The 23,672-nt window shown below is 38.2% G+C and overlaps 1 protein-coding gene across 1 annotated transcript; it reads right to left on the bottom strand.

Moving 5' to 3' along the window:
* Positions 1-242: 242 nt before the first annotated feature.
* Positions 243-21,846, bottom strand: dvl3a (dishevelled segment polarity protein 3a). Its single transcript, XM_022677790.2, has 15 exons — positions 21,292-21,846; positions 15,522-15,591; positions 12,095-12,213; positions 11,519-11,634; positions 9,635-9,770; positions 7,142-7,235; positions 6,982-7,051; positions 6,563-6,702; positions 6,012-6,088; positions 5,857-5,924; positions 5,103-5,252; positions 4,253-4,384; positions 3,886-4,053; positions 3,564-3,764; positions 243-2,483 (listed from the first exon to the last, which is right to left on the bottom strand). Exons 1-15 carry the CDS (start codon positions 21,450-21,452, stop codon positions 2,155-2,157), a joined length of 2,031 nt encoding a protein of 676 aa, XP_022533511.2. The 5' UTR covers positions 21,453-21,846; the 3' UTR covers positions 243-2,154.
* Between the last annotated feature and the right edge of the window lie 1,826 nt (positions 21,847-23,672).

The raw sequence follows: 23,672 nt of genomic DNA, 5'->3' as shown, positions 1-23,672 counted from the left end.
ATGTATCAGAACCGAGTCGTTGCGCTTTCCTGATGAGTCAGTTGAGTAACTGGCCTTCCAAATGTTGGAGAAAATGGGACAAAATTGATAATATTCCTTAATAATAATAAATAAATAAATAAAAAACTCATGTCATGGTTCAGTATGGAACCAAATATGTATTTTCCAGTACCTTTGCATTGACTAAATATAAGCATTCAGGCAGAGAGAGACAGAATTAAAGAGACAAAAAGACACAGAAACAGCTTCATAAATCTATTTTTATAAATAAAAAGAACAAACTCTCCTCTGTACTTTTTTAAAAATCTCCCAAATACATTATTGCTGATGAGCGTTAAAAAATATATTCTCGGTTAATTAAAAAAGATGCATCGTGAGCGAAACATTCAGAGGAGATGAAGGAGATGCAGGTATTAAAAAAACAAAAAAACAAAACAATAAACGTTAAAAATGTTCCAAAACACACTACAACAGAGCTGAAAACGAGAAATATCAAATATAATCTTCAGATTGACAGCAGGCGTGTCCGCGTCTGCACTACATTCACCTCCGGTTCAGGAGTCCGTCCGATTCTTCTCCGAGCGTGAATTCGTTATGAATGAGAAGAAGATGATCATCATCGTTTCTGTGAGCCTCTCTTTACTTTAGCAGATTAAACCTCACCTTTAACTCTAGCCAAAACATTAGTAACATAATTCTACAGAGAGAGGGATTGAGATGCTATTATATATTATAATGACCTGCTATTATAATCTACTAATGTAGTGTGAGGACTTAATCCATTTATTCCAATGCTGGGCTGTGTTCCATTTATCTTGCATGTTGGATGTTGAAGCTGAGAATAAGGTTACGTATAATATTAATTAGTGAATTAGTTAGTGAATGACTATTTTAGGCCCAATCCCATTTCACACCTTTTCCCTACCACTTACCCCTACCCCTCTGTTTTGCGTATGCACTCCAAGGGTAAGAGGTGTCCAGATTCTTGTTAGACTGGAGGGGTAGTTTAAGGGGAAGGAATAGGGCTTATTTTTCAGAGGCACACTTCCAACCGAGGGTTATAAGAATCGCTGGTTCAGCACAAGCGACCAAAGAAACCCACAAATTTCAGTATTTCCCTTCTTAAAAGTGACTATCAGCACTATATTTCCACAATTTAATGTGTAATTTCAATGTTTTATGGCTGAATTCCTTATAATAAGCATAAAAAAATAATAAAAAAGATCGCTAGCAGTTTGTTTCAGTAGCTAGCTAACTAGCTACCTTCGCCGTTCCACCTTAAATCACGCAACAGATGGCTGGGCTGGAGTCTTTAAGGCGGAACAAAAAAAACAAACAAAAAAAACAGATAGAAACTAGACACTACTGTGAGTATGACTGATTTATGTGATTTAAAAAGACAGTAGTTTTTGCAGTAGTTTTTGCTCTTTTGACTTTTCCGCAAGAAATCAGACATGTGGGAACATCCAAGTGGAAGTAAATGGAACACAGCAAAAAGAAGCTGAAATTCAAGAGGTAGTTCAGTGTAAAATCAGTATTTTTTCACAATTTCACCATCTCCACCAGATGTAGTTGGCCAGCTAAAACATGTTTGCGATAATAATATTGTTTCTTTAAATTTACAGCTCTGGAAAAAAAAGAGACCATTTGAAAATTATGAGTTTCTTAAATTTTACCAAATTAAAAGTCTCTGGAATATAATCAAGAGGAAGATGGATGATCACAAACCATCAAACCACCAAACTGAACTGCTTGAATTTTCGTACCAGGAGTAAAGCAGCATAAAGTTATCCAAAAGCAGTGTGTAAGACTGATGGAGGAGAACATGATGCCAAGGAACTTGTTTTCTTTACATTATTTGAGGTTTGAAAGCTCTGCATCTTTTTTGTTAGTTCAGCCGTCTCTCATTTTCTGCAAATAAATGCTTTTTCTTAAATGCTTTTTTTCCCCATATTTTTTCAGAGCTGTATATATACATACACTGTGAAAAGTGAATATATCTGATTTTTGACCGAACTATCTCTATAAATTCTCCAGCAGTTGAGGTGTTTTTTTTGTTTTTCCAATCTAACAGTAAGGCAATTATAGTTTCACTAGGTTTTTATCTGTAGTTCAGAAGGCTGTAGGTACAGGTTCAGGCATTTGGCCACTCAGTCACATGATATCTACAAAGAACTCTCCATTGGCTGTGCTGCAGGAGCGGCGGGAGCCGGTGAGCTCTGAGGGCACGTGGGCGAGGTGGCGTCCTGACGGAGACCCCGGCGTGGCTCGAGCCGCCGCGTGCATTAGGCTGTACGTGTGAGAGCGGGCGCTGCGCACACTGCCCTCACTAGGGGGCGCTGCTGAACGTTCGCTGGGCGCTCGCTCTCGGCGGAAGTCAAACTCTGACCCAGGTCCCGTCTCGCTCGGTCCGGCCAGCCTGAAATCTGCCGGCCCCGCCCTCCCCTCCATCCGGCTCCAGCTGCAGTTCGAGCCACTGCTCCCTGATGAAGAAAAGAAATATAATAAGAAAAAATATGAGTTTTAAAGATTCAGTGAGACTGATATTCCAGTTTATTAGTATATAAGGTTTTTGATTATATATGATTATGTATAAATGTGTAAAGGGTTTCATCTTAAAAGTTGAGACTGGATGAGAGGTATCTTAAAATGTGCATACAACATATTAAATTCAAATAAATCAAATCAGTGGGTGAGTTTATGGTATAGTAAGAAATCATGTATGTCTAAAAAAAACAGTATGAGTGACAAGAGAGTTAGAGCAATTAGACACTGGAGAAGAGGAAGAGTAAGATAGAAAACTTTGTATATAAAGATGATGAAGAAAATATGCAAAAGAAAGTGGAATACATAAAACAAAGATGAAGACAAGATGGGTAAAAAAAAAAAAGGAGATGGATGAAAAGATGGAAGAGAAGAACACTGGGTGCAAAACGGTGTAAGGAATATGAGGAAAAATAAGATGAGATGGAAAAGGGGGAAAAAAGAAAGGCGTAAATGAAGACAGGTAAGAAGCGGAGAAAGATGGAGAAAAAACAGTGTAAAAGAAAATGATGGAGCGGAAAACACGTAAATAGTAAGATGGAGAAAAAGAAGCAAGACAAAGAAGAATAAGAAGATGGAGAAGAAGAAGAAGCAGCAGAAGAAGAAGCAAGAAGAGAAGAACAAATGACAAAAGAAGACAAATTAGAAGAGTAAGATGGAAAAAACAATGTATAAGATGATGGAGAGGAAAATATGCAGAAGAAAGAAGAAGAGCAAGATGGAGAAAAGGAAGATGATGGAAGAGAAGAACACAGGGTGGAGAACAAGGTGAGGAATATGAAGAAAAAGGACAACAGAAGAAAAAGATGAGTGAGGAGCAAAGGAAGACGATAAGAAGAGGGGGAAGAAGGAGATAAAGATGGAAAAGATGATGTAAAATAAAGTGGAATATGGAGGTCAAAGATACAGATGAAGAAGACTAAGAAGGTGCAGAAGAAGCACAAGAAGAAGATGATGAGAAGAAGCAGACAGGATAGGAGACGATAGTAAATGGCTGATGGTAAATGGGGTTAAGTTACCCTCGCTGTGCTGACTGCCGGGACTTCCTCCTCCTACTTCAGAGTACGCCTGCGGGCCGTCCGGCAGCGAGGGGGGCGTGGGGTACGGGTACGGGAAGCTGGGCCACGGGGCCTCGGTTGGGTGGAGGAGAGGAGCCAGAGTGTCCTGATCTGACGCTCCGCTGGATCCATCGTTTTCATGCAGAGAGAGATGAGCCATATCTGAAACACAGAACAGGAGGGGCTTAAATTAATATATACATACAGAGAACGAAAAGAGAAAGAGAGGAGGGGACAGACAGAAAGAAAAATTATATATAGAGACACATTCAGAGACACTTACTCCCAGAGAGATCTCCGAACACGTAGTAGCACTGCTCAGAGAAGGTGATTTTGTTGACAGTATGGCGGATGAAGCCGGCCTTCAGCAGGTTGCTGGCGTATTTACGAGCCTCCCGCCGATCAGCAAAACCTTCCACATGGTGGAACAGCCAGTCCACCACGTCTGAGCCTGAGAAAAAAAAACAATAAACATTAATACTGTTCAAAGTAAATAATATTCTGTTCCCACCAATTAGCAAGGGCACATAAAACCCTTATTATATTATTTACTTTGGGAGAAAAAGTAGAGAAAGAATGAGCAGAATGATGAACATTACCAAGCACTAAACCTTAATAAAATAAATAAAATAACATTCAATTTTTTGCACCTATAAAAGCATTAGCTATGGTGATTTTCAGCCACATCCTGTCTCGAACCTCCAGCCCAGAGTCTGGACAGGCCATTGCCTTTGCTACAGTTGCCATGTCACTGTGGACAGACAGGTGGTAGTCATCAAACCCTGAGAGGAGAAAACAAATAAAATCAGTGTACCAAAACGTTAGAGGAAATTGAAAAGAAGTGGTTCAAAGCAAAACTGGAGAACAGTACATTCAGAAATCACTCTCAAACCTAAAAAAACACACCAAATTCACCAAAAGGAAAGATTTTCACATAAATCATGAATTTAAAAGCTTTAAGCAATGCTTAGAGTAACTTTATAATTAACTGAACCAACAATTTTTAAATAAGCTATAATTATATTGTATTATATTATACACAGTGACATAAAAAAAAGTGTTTTCCCCCTTTTTAGGGTTTGGAGTGGCCTAGTTAAAGTATGATTGAGATGCTGTGAAGGATCTTAAACAGGTGGTTCATGCTCGAAAACCCTACAAAGTGTCAGAATTCAAACAATGTAAAAAAGAGTGGAGTTATTCTATTTAGAAGACAAATACTTTTTCACACAGGGATAAAAAAATAATTTTAAAAGTGCTTTTTACAATTAAATGTTAATCTAAACAGATTTCTCTACTGAAAACCATAAGGCTGGGTGCAGCAGCATTAGCGGCTAACTGCTACTGAATTAAGACCGTGCTTATTACAATTATACAGACAAAAAGAAAAGCGAAAAGCCTTAAATAAATAGAAAGTCTTCATGTATGCCATTTTACAAACAAAACTTTACAATCTAAACCTGCAGTATTAAGTGGTGTGGGTTTTATTTTTAGTTTTCTTACGTTCTGTTTCAGGAATGGAGCTGGAGATGGAGGAGCTGGTGGAGGTCACTGTGCTCATTGAGGGGCTCATGCCGTACGGGGGGTAGATGCCAGTCATGGCTGCAGTGTGGGAAACCCAGGCTGCAGGGTCAATGGGCCGGATCGGCTCACCTGCAAACAGAAAATTACTCTTTTTATGTAGAGAGTTTGAGATATTCTATTGCTTTCAAGTTCCAATTTTTTTCCCTGATAAGAACTCTTCCTTGGTATGAAGCGCTCTGGGGTTTTATCTCAATAACTAATGAATAGTTGTTAAGATAAAATGGAATTTGCTTTTATTACATATTTCATTATATTTCGGACTCAGAGCGGTCCAGTGGTATAAATCCTATGATCAGGAGATTGCTGGTTCCTTTCCCAGTCATCAGCGGCTGGAGCCCTGAGAGAGCACAGTTGGTCTTGCTCTCTCTGGGTGGGTACAGTACAGCAGATGGCGCTCTTTTCCCTCATCACTCCTAGGGTGATGTTGATCAGCACAAGGCTGCGTCTGTGAGCTGATGTATCAGAACCATTACACACAACTGTGCACTCTCAGGGCTCTGGCAGCTGATGGCAAGCGGCATGACTGGGACACCGGGCAAAGGTCAAAGTCATTGTTAAAGAGGATAATTACATTTCAATTGTAACTGCTTCAATTGTAATTCCGTTATAAACATGAAAAATTTACCAAATGTAAACAACTAAAAAACAACCACCATCCCACTGAAACACTTACTCCTGGGTAAGGCGAAGCAGCTGTTGGGGTTTGGATCCCAGCACTTTGCCACAGTCAGAGAAACAGGTCTGCAAACAAAAAGGACAGAGTCACACAGGAAAGACAAACCCCCCAACCCCCCACGTTTCTGAATGATCACTACTGGAGCGACTCACCCGGGCTTGTGCACGATGTCCCTCAGCACTCGCACCGCATCGTCATTACACATGTTCTCAAAGTTGATGTCGTTCACCTGCAACATAAACGAGTAATAACTGAATTATTAGAACAAGTTCAGAGATGATTTTAGAGGAATCTGTATAAATAAGACACACACGGGGAAAAAAATCTGGAAAAAAATAAGAGAGCACTTAAAATTCGTGAGTTTCTTGGATTTTACCAAATTGAAAACCTCTGGAATATAATCAAGAGGAAGATGGATGATCACAAACCATCAAACCACCAAACTGAACTGCTTGAATTTATCTAAAAGCAGTGTGTAAGACTGGTGGAGGAGAACATGATGCCAAGATGAATGAAAACTGTGATTTAAAACCAGGGTTATTCCACCAAATATCGTTTTCTGCAAATAAAAACTGTAGTTTATAGAATAAAACAACACTGTTCATTTTACTCAAACATAAACCTGTGTTATATATATTTGTGTATGTATATTATGTATCTATTAGACTAAACTATTTATTGATATTTTCCTAGACACTCTCACCTGCAGCAGCATGTCTCCAGGTTCAATCCGTCCATCCGCCGCCACCGCACCGCCCTTCATGATGGAGCCGATGTAGATTCCTCCATCTCCTCGCTCATTACTCTGCCCCACGATACTGATACCCAAGAAGTTATACTTCTCTAAAGTGAAAAAGAAAGAAAGAAAGAGAGAGGATGTGAGAAAGATCTGCACTAAAGATTTTTTTTTTTTTTAACAGATTCATATGGAACATGCCTCACCTCACATTCTACACTATATATTATATAGCTCTAATTTTTAAGCTATAATATTGAGGTATTTCTGCCTGATATTTGATTTAATAAACATTTAATTTATTTAAGAAAACATGTATATTTAAATGGAAATGGCTATTTAGTACTAGTTTATTTTATATAGTACAATTTATTCCATAGGCCTACCCATGTTTAAAGTGACGGTGATGATGTTGAGGGACATGGTGGAGTCGGTGATGCTGCTGAAAGACGAGGACTAAAAAGAAAGAGAGAAAAAGAAAGAAACGGTTAAATCACCACCTCTGATTGGCCCACATTTCTTCAGTATTTTCCTTCACAGACTCACCCTCTCCATATGATGAGCTTTGGGTTTCCGGCGCCGGCGCCGATGTCGTCTCATCAGGCGCGATGAGCCGCTCTGCTCCGTCACACTGCTGAAGCTGGAGTAAAAAATAGAAATAAAAAATAAAAAAGGTTGTTCAAAACTGGTGTCATTTCTCTCCAAACCATCACTGATCATCAGTAAATTTTACATTTCATTTAAAGTAAATAAAGGGATCAGAGTCTGGAGGAAGAGTGGAGAGACACACAGTCCACACTGCTCGAGGTCTAGTGTGAAGTTTCAGTGATGGTTTGGAGAGACATGTCTGTCATCTGCTGGTGTTGATCCACTGTGTTTTGTTATCAAGTCTAAAGTCAGTGCAGTTTTGTTTTCCCACAAAATCTTACAGCACTTCATATCTTACAGCTTCCCTCTGCTGATAACTTTTATAGACATGCGGATTTCATTTTCCAACAGGAGTTGGCACACTGCCAAAAGTAATTTATCTAATTTATTTTATATAATATTCAAATTTTCTGAGACACTGATTTTTGGGGTTTTCATTGGCTGTAAGTCATAATCATCAACAATAAAATAAATTAAAGCTTAAAATAGATCACTCTGTGTGTTTTAATACATCTATATAATATATGAGTTTCACATTTTGAACTGAATTACTGAAATCAAGTAACTTGATCAATGATATTCTAATTTTATAGCTTAGCATTCTTTAAAATCCTCAAAGCTGTGAGATGTGACCTCCATCAACATCAATGAGCCTTGGGAGTCCATGACCCTGTGGTGGGGTCACTGCTTGTTCTGCATTGGAGCACATTTGGTAGACACTGAACTCTGCATACCAGCGTTTGGAGCTGTTATGACCTTCCAGTCATCTAACCCATCTAAAATAATCACAGTCGGTTCATTTGGTTCTAGATCTATCCTGAAACTGACTGGAGCCGTTAGAACCAGATCATCAGGATTTTCCACTTTAATTGGCTGGCAGTGGTTTTAATACATGTTATGGCTGATCTGCATACATGTTCATGCATCATCTACCCTGTCTTGACTGACTGACTACAAAACTGGGCTAAAAGAGGAATGGTAATTGTTTTTCAGGGCGTTCTGGGGTAATTGTTTTTTCTTTTATGGTTGTTTTTATCCTCTGTGATTTTATTCCCGTCTGGAACGACCATGTATGTGTTTTTCTCAGACGTCCTCTGAAATAAAAAAAAATAATTACAGGCTGAAGTATCTACTGTTTTTCGCTGAACTCCTGTAATCGTGGTCCTCTGGTAATTTTAGTCCTGTCCAGACTAACATCTCTGCATCTCTGAGTTTTGTCTCCTCGCGTTTAATAAAATAGCTATTTGTCCACTGATGCGCACCGTGGTTACACTTTGGGTGCACGTGTTTTCACGTAAAAACACAACAGCGAGTGGAAATGGAGGAGCTACTGAACTCGATGCCCCCCTGTTTTTTCAATTGCAATCCGAATGCAAAGATTGTATCACTTTTTTTAATAGACTTAATTCAAGGCCTAATTCAACATTTTCAATAAAGAAAGTTGCCTAAGACGTCCAGTCTTTCTTCACGCAATCAGAAAGAGCCTCAGACGTGCTGAAAGCACATGTGCAGCTTTATTACTCTGTATATTTACTTCAGCTCCTAAATCCACTCTGAAAAGTAGAGCTGGCGTTAATCACAGGGTCCTGCCAAACAGTTTCAGACCATCTTCAGGCCCCCACTGAGCTTTACTGCACTGACTCTCAGCTGAGGGTGAAGACCATCTGTGTACGGATCGACACCAAACACAACAGCTGCTCTCAGAGGAGGCCTTGGACTGGAGTACTGGAGGAGCACAATCCTCAAAGCAGACCATGCTGACCACACACACACACACACACTATCTCGAAAGGCAGTCCACAAAACACTCTTCACCTACATAGTTTATATGGGTGGTGAAGTTATTCATTCCCATTTCTACAGGTGTACAACAAAAAATAAAACATAGTTTTAATTCACACCAATATTGTGTAAAAAAAAATCATGTTTTTTTTTATTTTAAATGCTCATAATACTGCCCATACTTCACTGAATTTTTGACAGCAAAAGCAAACCGCCTGGCCTTTTTTCACCTCCTGGACCTGAGCATGAACTTCAGAGCAGCTGTTTACTCTCCAATCCAGCAAAAGATGCTCCACATATGAGCTGCTAACTCATCCATTTCCCTTTATAAAGCTACGAGTCTCTCCTCTCTCTAATATGAGGGTTTTTGTTGTTGGTGAAGAAGGAGGCGTTTATACAGGTATCAATGTGCAGCATGTGAGACGGTGTTTCAGGAACAGATTCGTTCACATTACACACAGATACAGATCACTTACATTTACAGTGAATGTGAACCGTGAAGATAGACAAATCCGATCTGAGCAAAAAATCTGATTGGAGCAATGTGGCTCGTAATGTGTGTGTGTGTGTGTGTGTGTTATAACCACAGTAGGCAGCTGGGAGACGCACCGGCTTGTTGATCCATCATCGTCTGAGTCGAAACAGCTGCTGGACTCCAGTTCGCTGCTCATGAGGGAGGAGCGACTGTCGTAGCCACCCAGGTCCATCCCTCTGCCCACCTGCGAGTAGCCATTCATCCTTCCACCTATAGTGAGGGTTAGACAAGTTTTAGTTTTTTATTAGCAATTTATTAGCAATGACCAAATCTGACAAATCCTCACATAGAAATTGAAATACACATTACTGTATTTTTCGCAATATAGGGCGCACCAGATTATAAGGCACACTATGCGACACTAGTAAGGAACAGGGGTGTTGCCATGTTTTCGTTTTAATTCTGCAGGTCACACCACTTAGCTAAGAGCTAAGCTTAAAAAAAAAAAAACTAATTCATGAAAAAAAAAAAACATTTAAATGAGCGCTGGATGTCAATCTTCACAGATTTCTCTCCTGAAAACTGTTTGTTTACAGATTTCCAGCCACAGTTAGCGGCTAATGTTGCCCGACAGCGCTAAACTGAGGAACCCTGAGTGTTCCAGTAAGCAAGGATGATATTAGCTAGCGGTTTGTCCTACATAGCTTTTTTTAACATGGTAAACATGCAGACTACAGTCCGATATACTCACCTCTGAACGATAAAGAAGCTAGCACTTGCTAATGCTAATGCTGCTCCAGCAGTGCTATCCAGGGTTAACAGCAGGTTACAGGTCGATAAAACTCTCCTCTGAATGGCAAAAGAGCTAGCACTTAGTGCGGTTAGCAGCTAATGCTAATACTGCTCCAGTCTCGGAGTTGGAGAACTGAACTGAAACTCCTGTATAACTCTGTACTTCAGGGGAGTGGCTTTACTGCTCCTTAATATCTGACTGATATAATATATACATATACATAAGGAGCACCGAATTATAAGGCGCATCACGATTTTTGGGAAAATTAAAGGATTTTAAGTGCACCTTATAGTAGGAAAAATACGGTAAATGCAGTTAAATCTAGGTACCATGTTAAATAAGATCATATGTGCCAGACAGCATAGAGCAGAAAATATTGTTATTTGTTATTTCATACTTATAAGGAGCTCACTCTTAATTCAACCACAAGACTTAAACCCTAAGACTAAATTTCCCTGACGTTACCAGAGAGATAGACCTGCACACATTCCTTCTAGTGACTTTCACAATGCTTGAATTATGCCATCTTAACTGGGACAAACTTAATAAATGCAGTTGGAATCTCCCCTCAAACTGTTCCTGGCAGGCCCTCATAAGGCTCCCATGGTTAAGGGCAGTGCACACAGTGCTAACAGAGACCCGGAGAGGAGAGGAAACGTCAGAAATTTAACATTTCATACCAAAATGTTACCCTTTACAATCTACAAACATAACCTCTGTGGCCTGGTCTTCTAATTACTGAATTCAGGCCACACCCACTGCTAACCGGAGTAAAATAACATGCAGAGAGCTTTGCTGTATCCATAGACAAACACTGGAAGGAAAACATTCAGCAAATTCCTGCCTGGTTAAAGCTGCCCTGGCCAACCGTAAGTGCCATTACATTTAAATGGAAGCATCAGCCAGAAGACCATGCGACTGAATATGACTGCTGAATTAGAGTTTTTAATAAGGGTGTGTCATATCATATCATACATATGCAATGATATCACCCACATTTTTGAATATCGTGAACGATATTATACCCTGAAATGTCGTATATTTTTGCTGTTTTCAGCAAAAGAAAAATTCACACTGTCTTAAAAATTAAATTCAGTGTTTTGTCATATCACCAAGAGCATAGTTATCGCGAAAATAAATGTAATAACATGATATTATTTTAGGGCCAAGTGCTAGACAGGTCCAGAATGGAGAAAAACAGAGTGATATACAGAAGAGGTCTTACCTGAATGTTCGTGTGAATGTTTTTTTCGTGGTCTGTCTCTGTCTCTCCTGTGGGACACCACAGAGTCGGTTTCTGTCTCATCGTCCACACCATGCCGGCTGCCTGCAGCTTTTGGACTGTAAACAAAAACGAAAAAAATAAATAAATAAATAAAATCAATAAATTAATAGTAAAAAAAACTAGGGATGCAACAGTTTTGGGTAGTTTACTGAATCGTCGGTTTGCCCTGTTCACTTCGATGCACCCAAGTAATGAAAATAAATACAATAGAAAGGGGGTGGGGCTAAACATCTTACAGCAACCAGCCACCAAAGGTTGTAAAACCAGCCTCTAGATCTATGATGATTTAAATTTAAAGAGACTGTCTGAGCTTTCTAGTCGAGGTACTGAGTTAGAGACTTTTAATGTCAGACCCCACGTATAAGCACATACATCTACTAGTGATTATTTAGTCATGATGCTAATTAAAACTATATAATCATTAATTATTCCTATTATTATTTATAGCTACTCTACTCTACTCTACTAAATACACTTGAGTTGGAAAAGGGTGGTTTGCTGCAGGGAAATACTTACTGGAAGGAGGGGGGTCTGGAGTCTCCGATGCCCTGAGATCTCTCTCCGGAAGGAGGCCGCTCCAGCTGACTCTCAGCCACCGAGCATCCGTCTGAATGAGACCCGTCCGCTGATACCAGCTTTACAGAGAGGCAGAAAACAACAGAGACGATTTAAAGAGCTGCAAATCTACAGCACTGATTTATCACATTTAGAAACAACACTGATTACTGTGTTTTTTACACTATAAGGTGCACTTAAAAACCTTCAATTTGCCAAAAAAATCATCAGAGCTCCTTATAATCAGGTGCTGCTTATGTATGAATTCTACCAGTCAGGTATTAAGGATCAATATAGTCACTCGGGTGAGTTTTACATGAGTTTTAGTTTAGTTCTCCAGCAGCAGGGCTGGAGCAGTATTAGCATTAGCCGCTAACATCGTTAAGCACTAGCTCTTTCACCGTTCAGCAGTGAGTATTATCAACCTGTAGTGTGCTGCTAACCCTAGCTAGCACTGTTGGAGCAGCATTAGCGCTATCCATGGCTAGCAGTTAGCTGCTAAAACTAATGTTGCTGCACCCAGCCTTAGAGGAAATCTGGAAATCTAAGCTTACTGTAAATAAACAGTTTTCAGGAGGAAAAATCTGTGAAGATTAACATCCAGCGCTCATCTGACTTTGAACATTTTTTTTAAAGAATTACAGTTTTGTTTACTTAGCTTAGCTTAGCTTACCCAATGGCGAGACCTGCTGAATTAGAAGGTAAACATGCAGACACCACTGTTTCTTACTAGTGTTGCATAACACGCCTCATAATCCAGTGTGCTTCATAATCCACTGCGCCTCATAGTGTAAAAAATACAGTAAGTTTAACACTTTATATAAACAGTATAAGACTATTAACACCCTGCGTGGTAACACTATTAACCCCAAAGCGTAGGACATGTCTCAGAGACAGTAAAAACCAGCAGCACAACTCTGTGTGATGATATGAACAGCAGCTCCAGCACAGAAAACTCCCTCACTTCATTCCTGAAGAAAAATTGGCCTCGGTTTTGCTTATCTAGGAGGATTTCCCCAAACGTCTGATTTATGTTTTAGGAAAAAGGTGTTGGCTGGTTGGTGCTGAAGCCAGATTGGACATCGACTAAGAAAACACAGTAAGACTTTAATGTTCTTACAAAACTTTAAAAACCTTCAGTTTAAAGCTACTAAGTGAGTGAATTCATAATCCTGCCAAAATTGTTAATGAATTATTGCCAACCAGTGCTGGTGAGGGGTTTTCATCTTACATTACATTTTCCAGACATGCAAAACCATGAGCTGTGAAAAAGGTGACCCGTTCAGAAACCAAACCCCAGGAACGGCTCCAGGGGTCTCATTCCTAGAAGAAAACTGCTGAGACTAAAATACAGGGGAAAATTGCTATGAATTATTGAGGTCAACTGTGCAAAATATCTTTTTGAGACCCAACATATATTATAAAGAAAGACCAGCGGCACATTTGTTTTTGCCATTATTTGTACCTTTACAACAGCACTTTAAGACATTATTGAATCATCACATAATTTTGAACTAATACCTTAAATCATAATTAACAGAATTTTCAAATTTTTTAAAGCATCTAAATATATTTATATTTAATATGCCTTAATTAACCAAACAACCCCCCTAAACCACTCAGATATTTTGTTATTTTACCCATCAAAACTGTGAACAAGTTACCTTGTCAATTACATTAGATAAAATCTAATATGGTAATAAGACAGGTACGTCTTCCTTATAAAGCCTTAAGTATGTAAACAGTAAGAATGTGTATTAAAAAGAACGTATTTGCACAATACAGGGGTTATAATTCAATATACTGCATTATACTGTGGTACTTTAACCAAATTTTAGAAGTATAGTAGAGTTTAAAGATTATCATTTATAAAACTTAAAAATCTTAAATTTTCCCAAAAATCGACCACTCAGGTTATAAGGAGCAGTAAAGCCACTCCAATGAAATATACAGCCTTATAAAGGTTTTAGGAAGTTTCTCCAGCACCAAGGCTGGAGCAGTATTAGCACTATCCGCTAACCACAGTGCTAATTCGCTGTGTTAAAACAAGCTACTTAGGACGAACTGCTAGCTGATAGTGCCCTGGATTACCTGATCAGTGTAGCGCTGTCGGGTGGCATTTACTAGCACTAAGATACACTACACTAACTATACTAAAACACTGAAAACCTAATCTTACTGTAAATAAACGGGAGTGCTTTACTCACCCAAACAAACATTTTTCAGAAGATAAATCTGTGTAGATTAACATCCTGCACTCGTTTAACTATGAAAGTAAACATGGCGACACCATTGTTCCTTACTTTTGTTGCTTAAAATGCACCTTATCATACGGTGCACTTTATAGTTTGCAAAATACTGTACGCTATTTTTTAAAATTTATATTTAGAACAGAATTGAAAAACAAATATTGCTAGACTCAGATATATCAATATTGTCTTTAACCCCTAGTGGACACAATTACATTAACTTGGTTAAGTGACTTTAAAACAGGGCAATTTAACAGAATACCACCTTCATCACAATTCAGTTTGTGAAATTTCCTTGAGCTGACCCTGAAATCTATAGGTGCTATTGCTGTAAATTGATGTCTAGAAGCAAAAACAGCTCTGCTATTAAGCATCAGATCGCGTGAATTCACTGAGCGGAGCTGCAATTTGTTTAAACAGCGTGTTGAACACCTTTGGGATGGATTGGAATGTTGATTTTGAGCCAGGCCTTCTCGTCTAAAACCGGTGCATGACCTCATAAGCGCTTTTTAGACTAAATGGGCACAAACTTCTCAACCGACCCTATTCAACCTCTTCCCGGAAAAGAGGAGGCTGTTATAGCCGCAGTAGGGGCTCCGATTTAACGTCCACGCTTTTGCAACGAGAAGCACAACAAGATCATATACATACGAACGTCTGATGTCCACATGCTTTCTGTCACAAACTTCATATAATCTTCACCACTCAGATTCATGTTCATCAAAGCATCTTTTCTTGCTAAAAAGGACCAGATTTGCACTAAATGATGATTTGATTTGTTTCCCAACTATTAAAAGCCCACACTGAAATGCTTCAGACCCCAATAACCAAAAAAGATGATCATAAATTTGAATTCTCCACCAAAATCAAAAGCAGCTATTTAGTCATAAAATATCCAGCACACATATGGTCTCGTTTCTTGGGTGTCATTATGCGGCTCAAGCAAATTCTGGACCACCTGAACTCCTCCATATTCAAGAAGCACACCAGGCTTTATTCCTCCCAGGTGGAGACCTCGTCAGCTTTGGGACGGGGGTGAGATTCGTTAGCGCTAATTTCTCCACTTCATTATGCAAAAATGAAACCGCAATTTATGCTAAGCTGGAGACACGAGAGAGAGGGAGTGTGTGTGTACTCACCCAGCATACCACACGTCCGTTATAGCAGGGAAGTTTGGCGTTATCATCCGTAATTTCCTCCTTGACCACCCTGCAGAAAAAGACAAAGAACGAGGATAAATAAAATTGTATATATTAAACATGGAATTACATAACCCTACTAGTATTACTTCTACTAATAATAATATTTTTTATTTATTAAGGTGACTTAAAAATGTACAGAAGGACACTGCACATAATTTACAGCAAAATAAAGCAACTAAAAGCGGCTAAAACAAAGCAAATATAAATATTTTAAGTAAAATAAAGAAAAAAATAAATAACAGAGATGCAAAAAAATTGGTAAGCTAAATCGACTTCAGTATATGCCTTATCTAGACAATATTTATGTTACCCTCTTTTCGTACAGTATATGGACATAAGCTCAACATATTATAATATATTCTTTTTGGAGAACAAAGCATTTTTATAATACAATTCCAGTATCTAAATATACTTAATAATTAAAAGTACATTGCTCTCCACATTATTGTACCATTGCATTATCATCATATAAGTGACATAAAATAGTCTTAAAATATAAAATGTAATTTATCACTATTATTTCTTAAGATACAAACTAATTGGCTATCAGGACATGCCTAGTCTTATCAGATCAAATTGTCAAAAAGGCAAATATAAAAGTATATGAATTTTATCAGATTTGTAACAGAAGTCAATGATCCAGAATGACATGATACTAATAATAATGCACTCCAAATATCTCCATATATCCAGGATTAAAGTAAATTAAGTGATACTGGACAGATATAATCTGTATAGGTCTCTAGTAGATATAGAATGGGAAATGAGAACAGTGTGATTTTTTTCTTTTGCTAAAAACAGCAACAACAAAAAAAGTAGAACCCTGATTAAAAAAGTTAACAAATTTTGGTGATATTATTGTGCACGATACGATATGGCACACGCCTAATATATATACACAGATTTATACACAAATAGGTAACAAGTATGTGTTTGTTTTTACCTCAAAACGTACATAAATTATCTTTTGCATCGTCTCAAATCTTCCATTGTTAAAAATAAAAACTTTATTAGAGAATTATTTAGTTTTCTTAATAATCATAATCCTAAACACAACGAGGCCTGACTGCATCCAAACCCTCTGAACATCAATCAAACCCCAGCCTAGGCTGTTTATCCTGGGGGAGGCGTCTCCCTGAATACATTAGAATAAGCAAATGAGCCAAAGTCTCAGAGAAGTGGGGAAGAGAAGAAGATTAAAAAAACACCACATCACTCACAGACGGAGCTATAAAAGAGGACAGAAGAAAGAAAGAAGAAAGACTAAAGCAGGCCGTCGATTGGATCCGACTGAAAGATACAGGAGACCAAAGGGAGTGAAAATATTCACTCAGAAACTCCGCACATATGTCCGGGTCGAGTCACAGCGGGGTGGAGGCTGCGCTCGTCACTATAAACTGAGAAACAAATTCAAAACATCACACAAGATAATAAAATAAGCCATGTGTGAACGCTTAAAATATACTTTATTTATAGATAGAGATACATAGATCTTCACTAAAACTAAAACACAATGGCAACTGATCTCTAAAGGAATAAAGTTACAGATTAAACTAATATAAAATAATTGTATATCTTAATCAGGATGTTTTTTGTATTTTTTCGTACAAACGACAAGAGATTTGAGCTCATAGTCGTGGACAACTTCTACCAAAATATTAGACCTTCATTAGCTCATCATGGCTATAGCGTAACTGTAAAAGACAATTAGGATAAAGGTCTCTTTAAGCAGACTCTTGAGTGGAGGAGCTCTATTCTACTGTGCAGCAACACAAATATGACCTTCATGGAAGAGCCATTACTATGTACAGGGCTTAATCAGATCTTCTTTATTTTAGCTTTCAGACCTCAAATAATGCAAAGAAAACAAGTTCATATTCATAAAATGTTTAAGAGTTCAGAAATCAATATTTGGTGGAATAACCCTGGCTGTATTTTAATCACAGTTTTTTTCATGCATCTTGTCATGTTCTCCTCCTCCACCAGTCTTACACACTGCTTTTGGAGAACTTTATGCTCTACACTCCTGGTGCAAAAAATTAAGCAGTTCAGTTTGGTGGTTTGATGGCTTGTGATCATCCATCTTCCTCTTGATTATATTCCAGAGGTTTTCAATTTGATAAAATCAAAGAAACTCATCATTTTTAAGTGTTATCTTAATTTTTTTCCAGAGCTGTCCATGCATACCCTTTGTTTATTATATAATAGATTCACATTTGTTAAGTATCACCTCTATTTATGAATGCATTTATCCTTTTGTTCTTATAATTGACATTGACAATTATACTGACTAATGGTTGCAGCTTATTTTTAACTATATTATCCTGGTAACTGAACTGCAATAAAATAAACTTTGAATTGTTCTCCAAAGCTATCGCTTTAAAAGCTGTCACATGTACATCTGAGCAGTAGGAATGGTTGGAATCTGCAGCCAAAATTTAAGGGTGCTCCATTAGTGTCATTAAAACTATTGACTTCAGCCATTATAATTATAATTATTATTATTATAATACCAATCAAATCAACCAATCAGCTGTGTGTCTATCAGACTGTCCAGAACAGAACAGTTATCTCTAACACTCTGATTTACATCTGGTTAGAGATAAAACATGCAGAAGTTTTAAAGTGTGTGTGTGTTTTCTGAGGAGGAGCTCCGTGGAGAGAGGGAGGATCAAACCGAGCCGTATTTCACGCAGCAGCGCGGGCTGTAAAACTGACAGCCAGTGGCGTATCCAAGCATTCCTCAGCGGCCCGCCGCAGTTGTTCCAAATCGGCATTCCTCTCCGGGTGCTAACACAACACACCGGGGACGAGACAAGAGCTATGCAGAGAGAGGAAGTTTATAAAGCCACAAGGACAGAGTTCAACGAGCTGAACACAGAGTTTCTGATACTGAGGCTGAGCAATGAGGAGCTGGAGCTTTTTACTGGCTTTACTGGGAGAAATCTCATTGATTGACAAGAAATTACCCACTTCACATCTAAATTAAGTCTCAGTTAACAGCTCAGTTCAAATACTGGTAGAATGCATCTGTGTATTTTCTCAAATTAAACAGACCATCAATAGCCTGACTGAAGAAATGCCAAGTACTATTTCAGTAAGATTCACAGAGATGGGTAATTCTTTAAAATAACCCATTAAATAGAAGAATTTCCATTCAGAAAGTTTAAATACATTTGGTTCAAAAGCCAAGCTTGTACAAGACAAGGATTTTTTGCATGCTGCTCAGAGAACGCTAAGGAACCCTGTGTTCCCAGCAAGCCAGGGCTTTATCATTTAGCAGTTTGTTCGACGTAGCTTGTTTTGACACAGGGCCTTTGAACAACAAAATAGCTAGTTCTGCGATTAGCGGCTAATGCTGCTGCACCAAGCCTTAGTGCTGAAGAAACTTCACTGAAAACTCACCCTTATAACTCTGTACTTCAGCGGAGTGACATTACTGCTCCCTAACACCTGACTGGTAAATTTCATAAATAAGGGGCACCGGATTATAAAGCATACTGTTGGTTTTTGGGAAAATTAAAGGATTTTAAGTGTGCCTTATTGTCTGAAAAATACGGTACATTCTGTGTAAGAGCCAAGCTAGTACAAGACAATAGCAACACGCATTATTACAGGACTAGGACTTGTTGTAGGACATGCTGCTCAGAATCACAAGAGTGAGAAAAATCATCATCCTGCATAAAATAAACTATTGTGAGTCATGCAAAAATAAGTAAGACTTTGTCCCACGAGTCCTGACTGCACACTTTCATCCAGAGATCGGACTGGCCTCCAGTTCATGCACCACAAACTATTAGAAAGGACATGACATCTTCCTTTTGCCCCTTCTTTAATAAGTGGACATCAAGTTTATATTCCTTTATAAACTCCATTTTTAGGCATTTAAAACAAAACAAAAAAACAAAAAAATACTAAAACTCAGAGAACACACTGTTCCTTCTACTCAGACTGGATTTATGTAATAAATGTTGTACATCTGGCAACGTGTACACTAAGCCTTACTCTTGAGAGGCAGGTAATTTCAGATCAGTCTACAGTTTACAGTTTAGTGTGCATGTAATCAAAGATAGTCATCAGGCTGTTGAGCTGTATTTACATATAAACACCTCAGCCTCAAGTTATAATCAGGATGATTTCAATTAGAGAGAGAAACTCTTTGCATGTAAACATCATACTTAGTCATACTGAGTCAAAAACATCCGCACTTCTTAAAAAGTTTAATTACACAAACGTTTTAAGATACTTTAACAGCAAAATCCAACTTAATCCAACTAAATAATTCTTACTAAACGCAAAGAATTGGCTTGTATTAACACAACAGGAACAGAGACCTATAAATCAGACACGTATGTTTGTTTTATAGCTCATTTTGAACCACTGATTTCACTTAAGAGCCACAAAATTTAACAAAATCCAGATTATAGAAGGCTAAAGATTTTAAACCATGCCATTGATATATGCTATATATTCGTACATGGTATATATTGACATACATACACCATATAACTATGCTAGCAAGCGAACACCCCAAGAAATAACATTTTATTGCAGTTGTTAGCCTCTAACACAAAAGTAAACATTAGCCAGGATACAAAGCACGCAAGCTTCGCTGAATCGGTTCGTCTGAACTATTAAAACAAAGGATTCAAAAGAATCGACTCAGGAGTCATTCTTCGCTTTATTTAGTCTTAAATTAAACGCCAAATTTGTTTTGTATCGACACCATACAAACACAGATCTGTACATTAGACGTGCATGTTCGTTTTACAGCTCATTTTGAACCACTGATCACATTTATGAGCCCTAAATGTTAATTTTAAAAAGACAGGTTCTAGAATCGGTTCGTCTGAACAATTAAAAACAACAGATTCAAAAGAATCGACTCAGGAGTCATTCTTCGCTACAATAACTGCAGTATTAAACTAAACGCCAAGAATCGTCTTGTATCGACACAGACACGTAAAACAGACACGTTTGTTTGTTTTACAGCTAATTTTGAGCTACTGTTCACAATTAGGAGCCTTAAATTGGAATAAAATCCCCATTTTTATGCATTTAAAGATTTTAATGCATGTGATTCATATAACTTGGAGTAATTCACATAAACACTATAGAACTAGGTAACTTTAGTTAAATAATACACAAAGTCTAGCTATTGGTGTGAGAATGTGTGTGTGTGTGTTGGGCTTGGACACACACACACACACACACACACACACACACCTCCCCAAAGCCATATTAGAGGGCAGGCCAGTCTTAAAATGGATGCCGTGGGGCTAAAAGGGAAAAAGGAGCCCTAGCTTGTTAGGTTAACTAAGCTACTTCACATTCACCCCAAATGAACTTCTCTTTTTAATCTAAATAAACTTATTTAAAACTAATTTAGATTAATTGTGTTGTTTGTTTATTTAAAGTTAAAGACTTAGGAATGTTTTAAACACCATTAGAGACTGTGTGAGTTGTGAAAATACGTGTAAAATTGAGTTTAACTGCTAAAGTTGCCTTCTTTCTGGAATTGTCCGTTCCACCTTAAATGGCGCGGGAGTTCCATTGAGGCGCTCGAGGCGCCTCAATGAAACTGCCGCGCCATTTAAGGTGGAACGGACAATTCCAGAAAGAAGGTGTCGAAAATGAAGGAAATTTCCTATTTTTCCCATTTTAAAAGCAGTAAAACGATACATAAACCTAATTTTAAAGCTCTCACCCAAAGTCGTCGTCCATAGACTTGAAGAAAAACTTGTGATTCGGCTTCTTAAGAGCATTTTTAAGATCCGACAGTGTGACCCTTTCCGCAGGCACGGCCAGTTTGACCAGGTACGGAGTTTCCTGCTCGTCGAGGTGGTAGATAACTTTGGTTTCCCCCATTGCCGAAAGCTCGGGGAGGGCGGCACGGCGCTCATCCAGACCCGGGCTCCCCCTTCCCCTCGCCGGGAACGGGCTGCGAGCTGCTCCGCTTCAACCGGACCACTTTTTTAACGGCTCCCCTCCGCTCCCTTTCTTCTCTCCTCTCCCCTCCTTGGGAACCTCCAACACGCCAGCACAAAGTATTCCCGAGCCGAAGTTACAGCCCGAAACGCTCTTCTGGCTCCATAATCGTGTCCCGTTTCGGTCTGGCGGGCGAAAACGAAGCGAAAAGGGTCGGAATCAGCGCGGAAAACGAGAGAATTCGTCTTGGAAAAACAGTCGTTTCCAAGGAAAAGCCCGTGTGTCTACTCTCTCCCAGCGAGCTTTTTGTATTGCTTTAATTGATGTGAAAGAAAAAGCGGGGAAACTGCGGCGCCTAGAGGAGAGGGATGGAACTGCAGGCGCAGGCCAAAAAATGGGGCCTCGTCCCAAATCAAATCAGTTGTAGTGTGTATGGAGCCCTTAAGGTGACATCATGTTAGGAAAAAAATAATGCGTCGCCACGACTTGGGAACGAGGCATGGGAACGAAATCCTAATGCGTGGGAATGAGATAATAATGGTGTGTGTGGAAAAAGATTAAGTTGTAACCAGAGAATAATAAAGATGGCTTTTTTGTAAGTTAATAAAGCATGGGAACAAGATCCTTATGCGTGGGAATGGGATAATCAAGGTGTGGAAACAAGATAATTAAGTCGAAGCCAGATAATAATAAAGCCTGCTTTACTGTAAATTAGTACGAAGCCCCTAAGGTGACATCATGTTAAAAAAAAAAATAATGTTAAGGCATGGGAATGAGATCCTAATGCATGTGAATGAGATAATTAACTAATGGCCACAAATGATTAAGGTGTGGGAACAAGATTCTAATGCATGTGAATGTGATAATTAAGTCGTGGCCACGAATTATTATAGTGTGAGAACAAGATAATTAAGGCAAAGCCAGATAATAATAAAGCCTGCTTTTCTGTAAACTAATACGGAAGGTGACATCTTGTTTAAAAAAAAATAATGCATGGCCACAACTTATCAAGGTGTGGGAACGAAATCTAAATGCCTGGGAATGATATTATTAAGTCATGGCTATAAATTATTAAGATGTGGGAGCGAGTTACTAAAGTCGTAGCCAGATAAAAATAAAGCCTTCTTTTTTGTAAATTAATGCTAATAAAGAAGACTGAATATTACATCAAAACTCTAGTTCTTTAGTAAGAAAATGGAGAGTAAATTGTTTTTTTTTAAATCTCTGAATAAATTATGGTGATATTTTGAAGCCTCTTGCAGTGAGACATGATATAATTCTAAGTAAAACACATAATTCTTATACTAAAAGCTGGCAGGCTCAGACACAGACAGTATGCAGACATATAGGTATGTTTGACTATTTTCATGCATTGTGAAAATATATTAAATAAAAATACAATAATTATATTATTTTATTAAATGAAACACAGCACTGAAAATGCTGAAATCCTACAGAATACCAGTCTGTTTACTCTATAGTGGACTCAGCACATTAAGAAGACACAAGAGACACAAAGGAACATCCCTGAGGTCCCATCTTTGAACATCACAGGTATGAACACCTTTAAGAAACTCTTTTGATTCAGCTGAAGCTTTTGTTCAGTGAGAAACAGACAATAACAAAGGAGAGGTCCGCTTTGTGATTTTTAGGTCATGAGTCAGTAAAGATGCTGCTTTTAGAACACAAACAATGAAGCCCTGTCAGATTAAGAAGCAGGTCAGTAAAATAATGTAATGAACAGGATTGATTACTGACCACAGATGTAGTAAATCATGTTTGTATAGGATGTGCTTTCACTTAGCTTAAAATAGAAGAATTAATTTTTATAGGAAATAAATCTATCTATCCTTATATTGCTAACAAACTCTGGAATAACAGTCACTGCCTGTCTTGCTTCTAAATACATAAACTATACACAAAATAATTCAATTAAAAATATATAATTTAAAATCTATGTAGTAAAACATCATTGATCAAATTTGGAAAATAAAAATAAGTATGACAATGGCCACAATTTTCTTTTATTAATATGCTGCATTTGTTGGAGGCAAATATGCTGGGATATAATCATGATATATGATTCATACCAATATACTAATCTATCGGCATGTCTTTTACTACATACAGAACCAGACAAAAGCTTGTACACATTCTCAT

Source organism: Astyanax mexicanus, chromosome 8 (assembly GCF_023375975.1).
Source record: "Astyanax mexicanus isolate ESR-SI-001 chromosome 8, AstMex3_surface, whole genome shotgun sequence".
NCBI lineage: Eukaryota > Metazoa > Chordata > Actinopteri > Characiformes > Acestrorhamphidae > Astyanax > Astyanax mexicanus.
The sequence above is the reverse complement of the archived record's forward strand: the minus strand, read 5'-3'. Positions and strand labels throughout refer to the sequence as shown.

What these genes read in the sequence shown, in the direction of transcription:
- dvl3a (XM_022677790.2), bottom strand. Translation starts at nt 21,452, where the DNA reads ATGGGGGAAACCAAAGTTATCTACCACCTCGACGAGCAGGAAACTCCG. An exon ending in CTGCTTCGCCTTACCCAGGA is followed by an intron (nt 5,253 to 5,856) that starts GTAAGTGTTTCA and finishes TTCTGTTTGCAG; the next exon opens with GTGAGCCGATCCGGCCCATT. An exon ending in CATAGCTAATGCTTTTATAG is followed by an intron (nt 4,054 to 4,252) that starts GTGCAAAAAATT and finishes TTTTTTTCTCAG; the next exon opens with GCTCAGACGTGGTGGACTGG.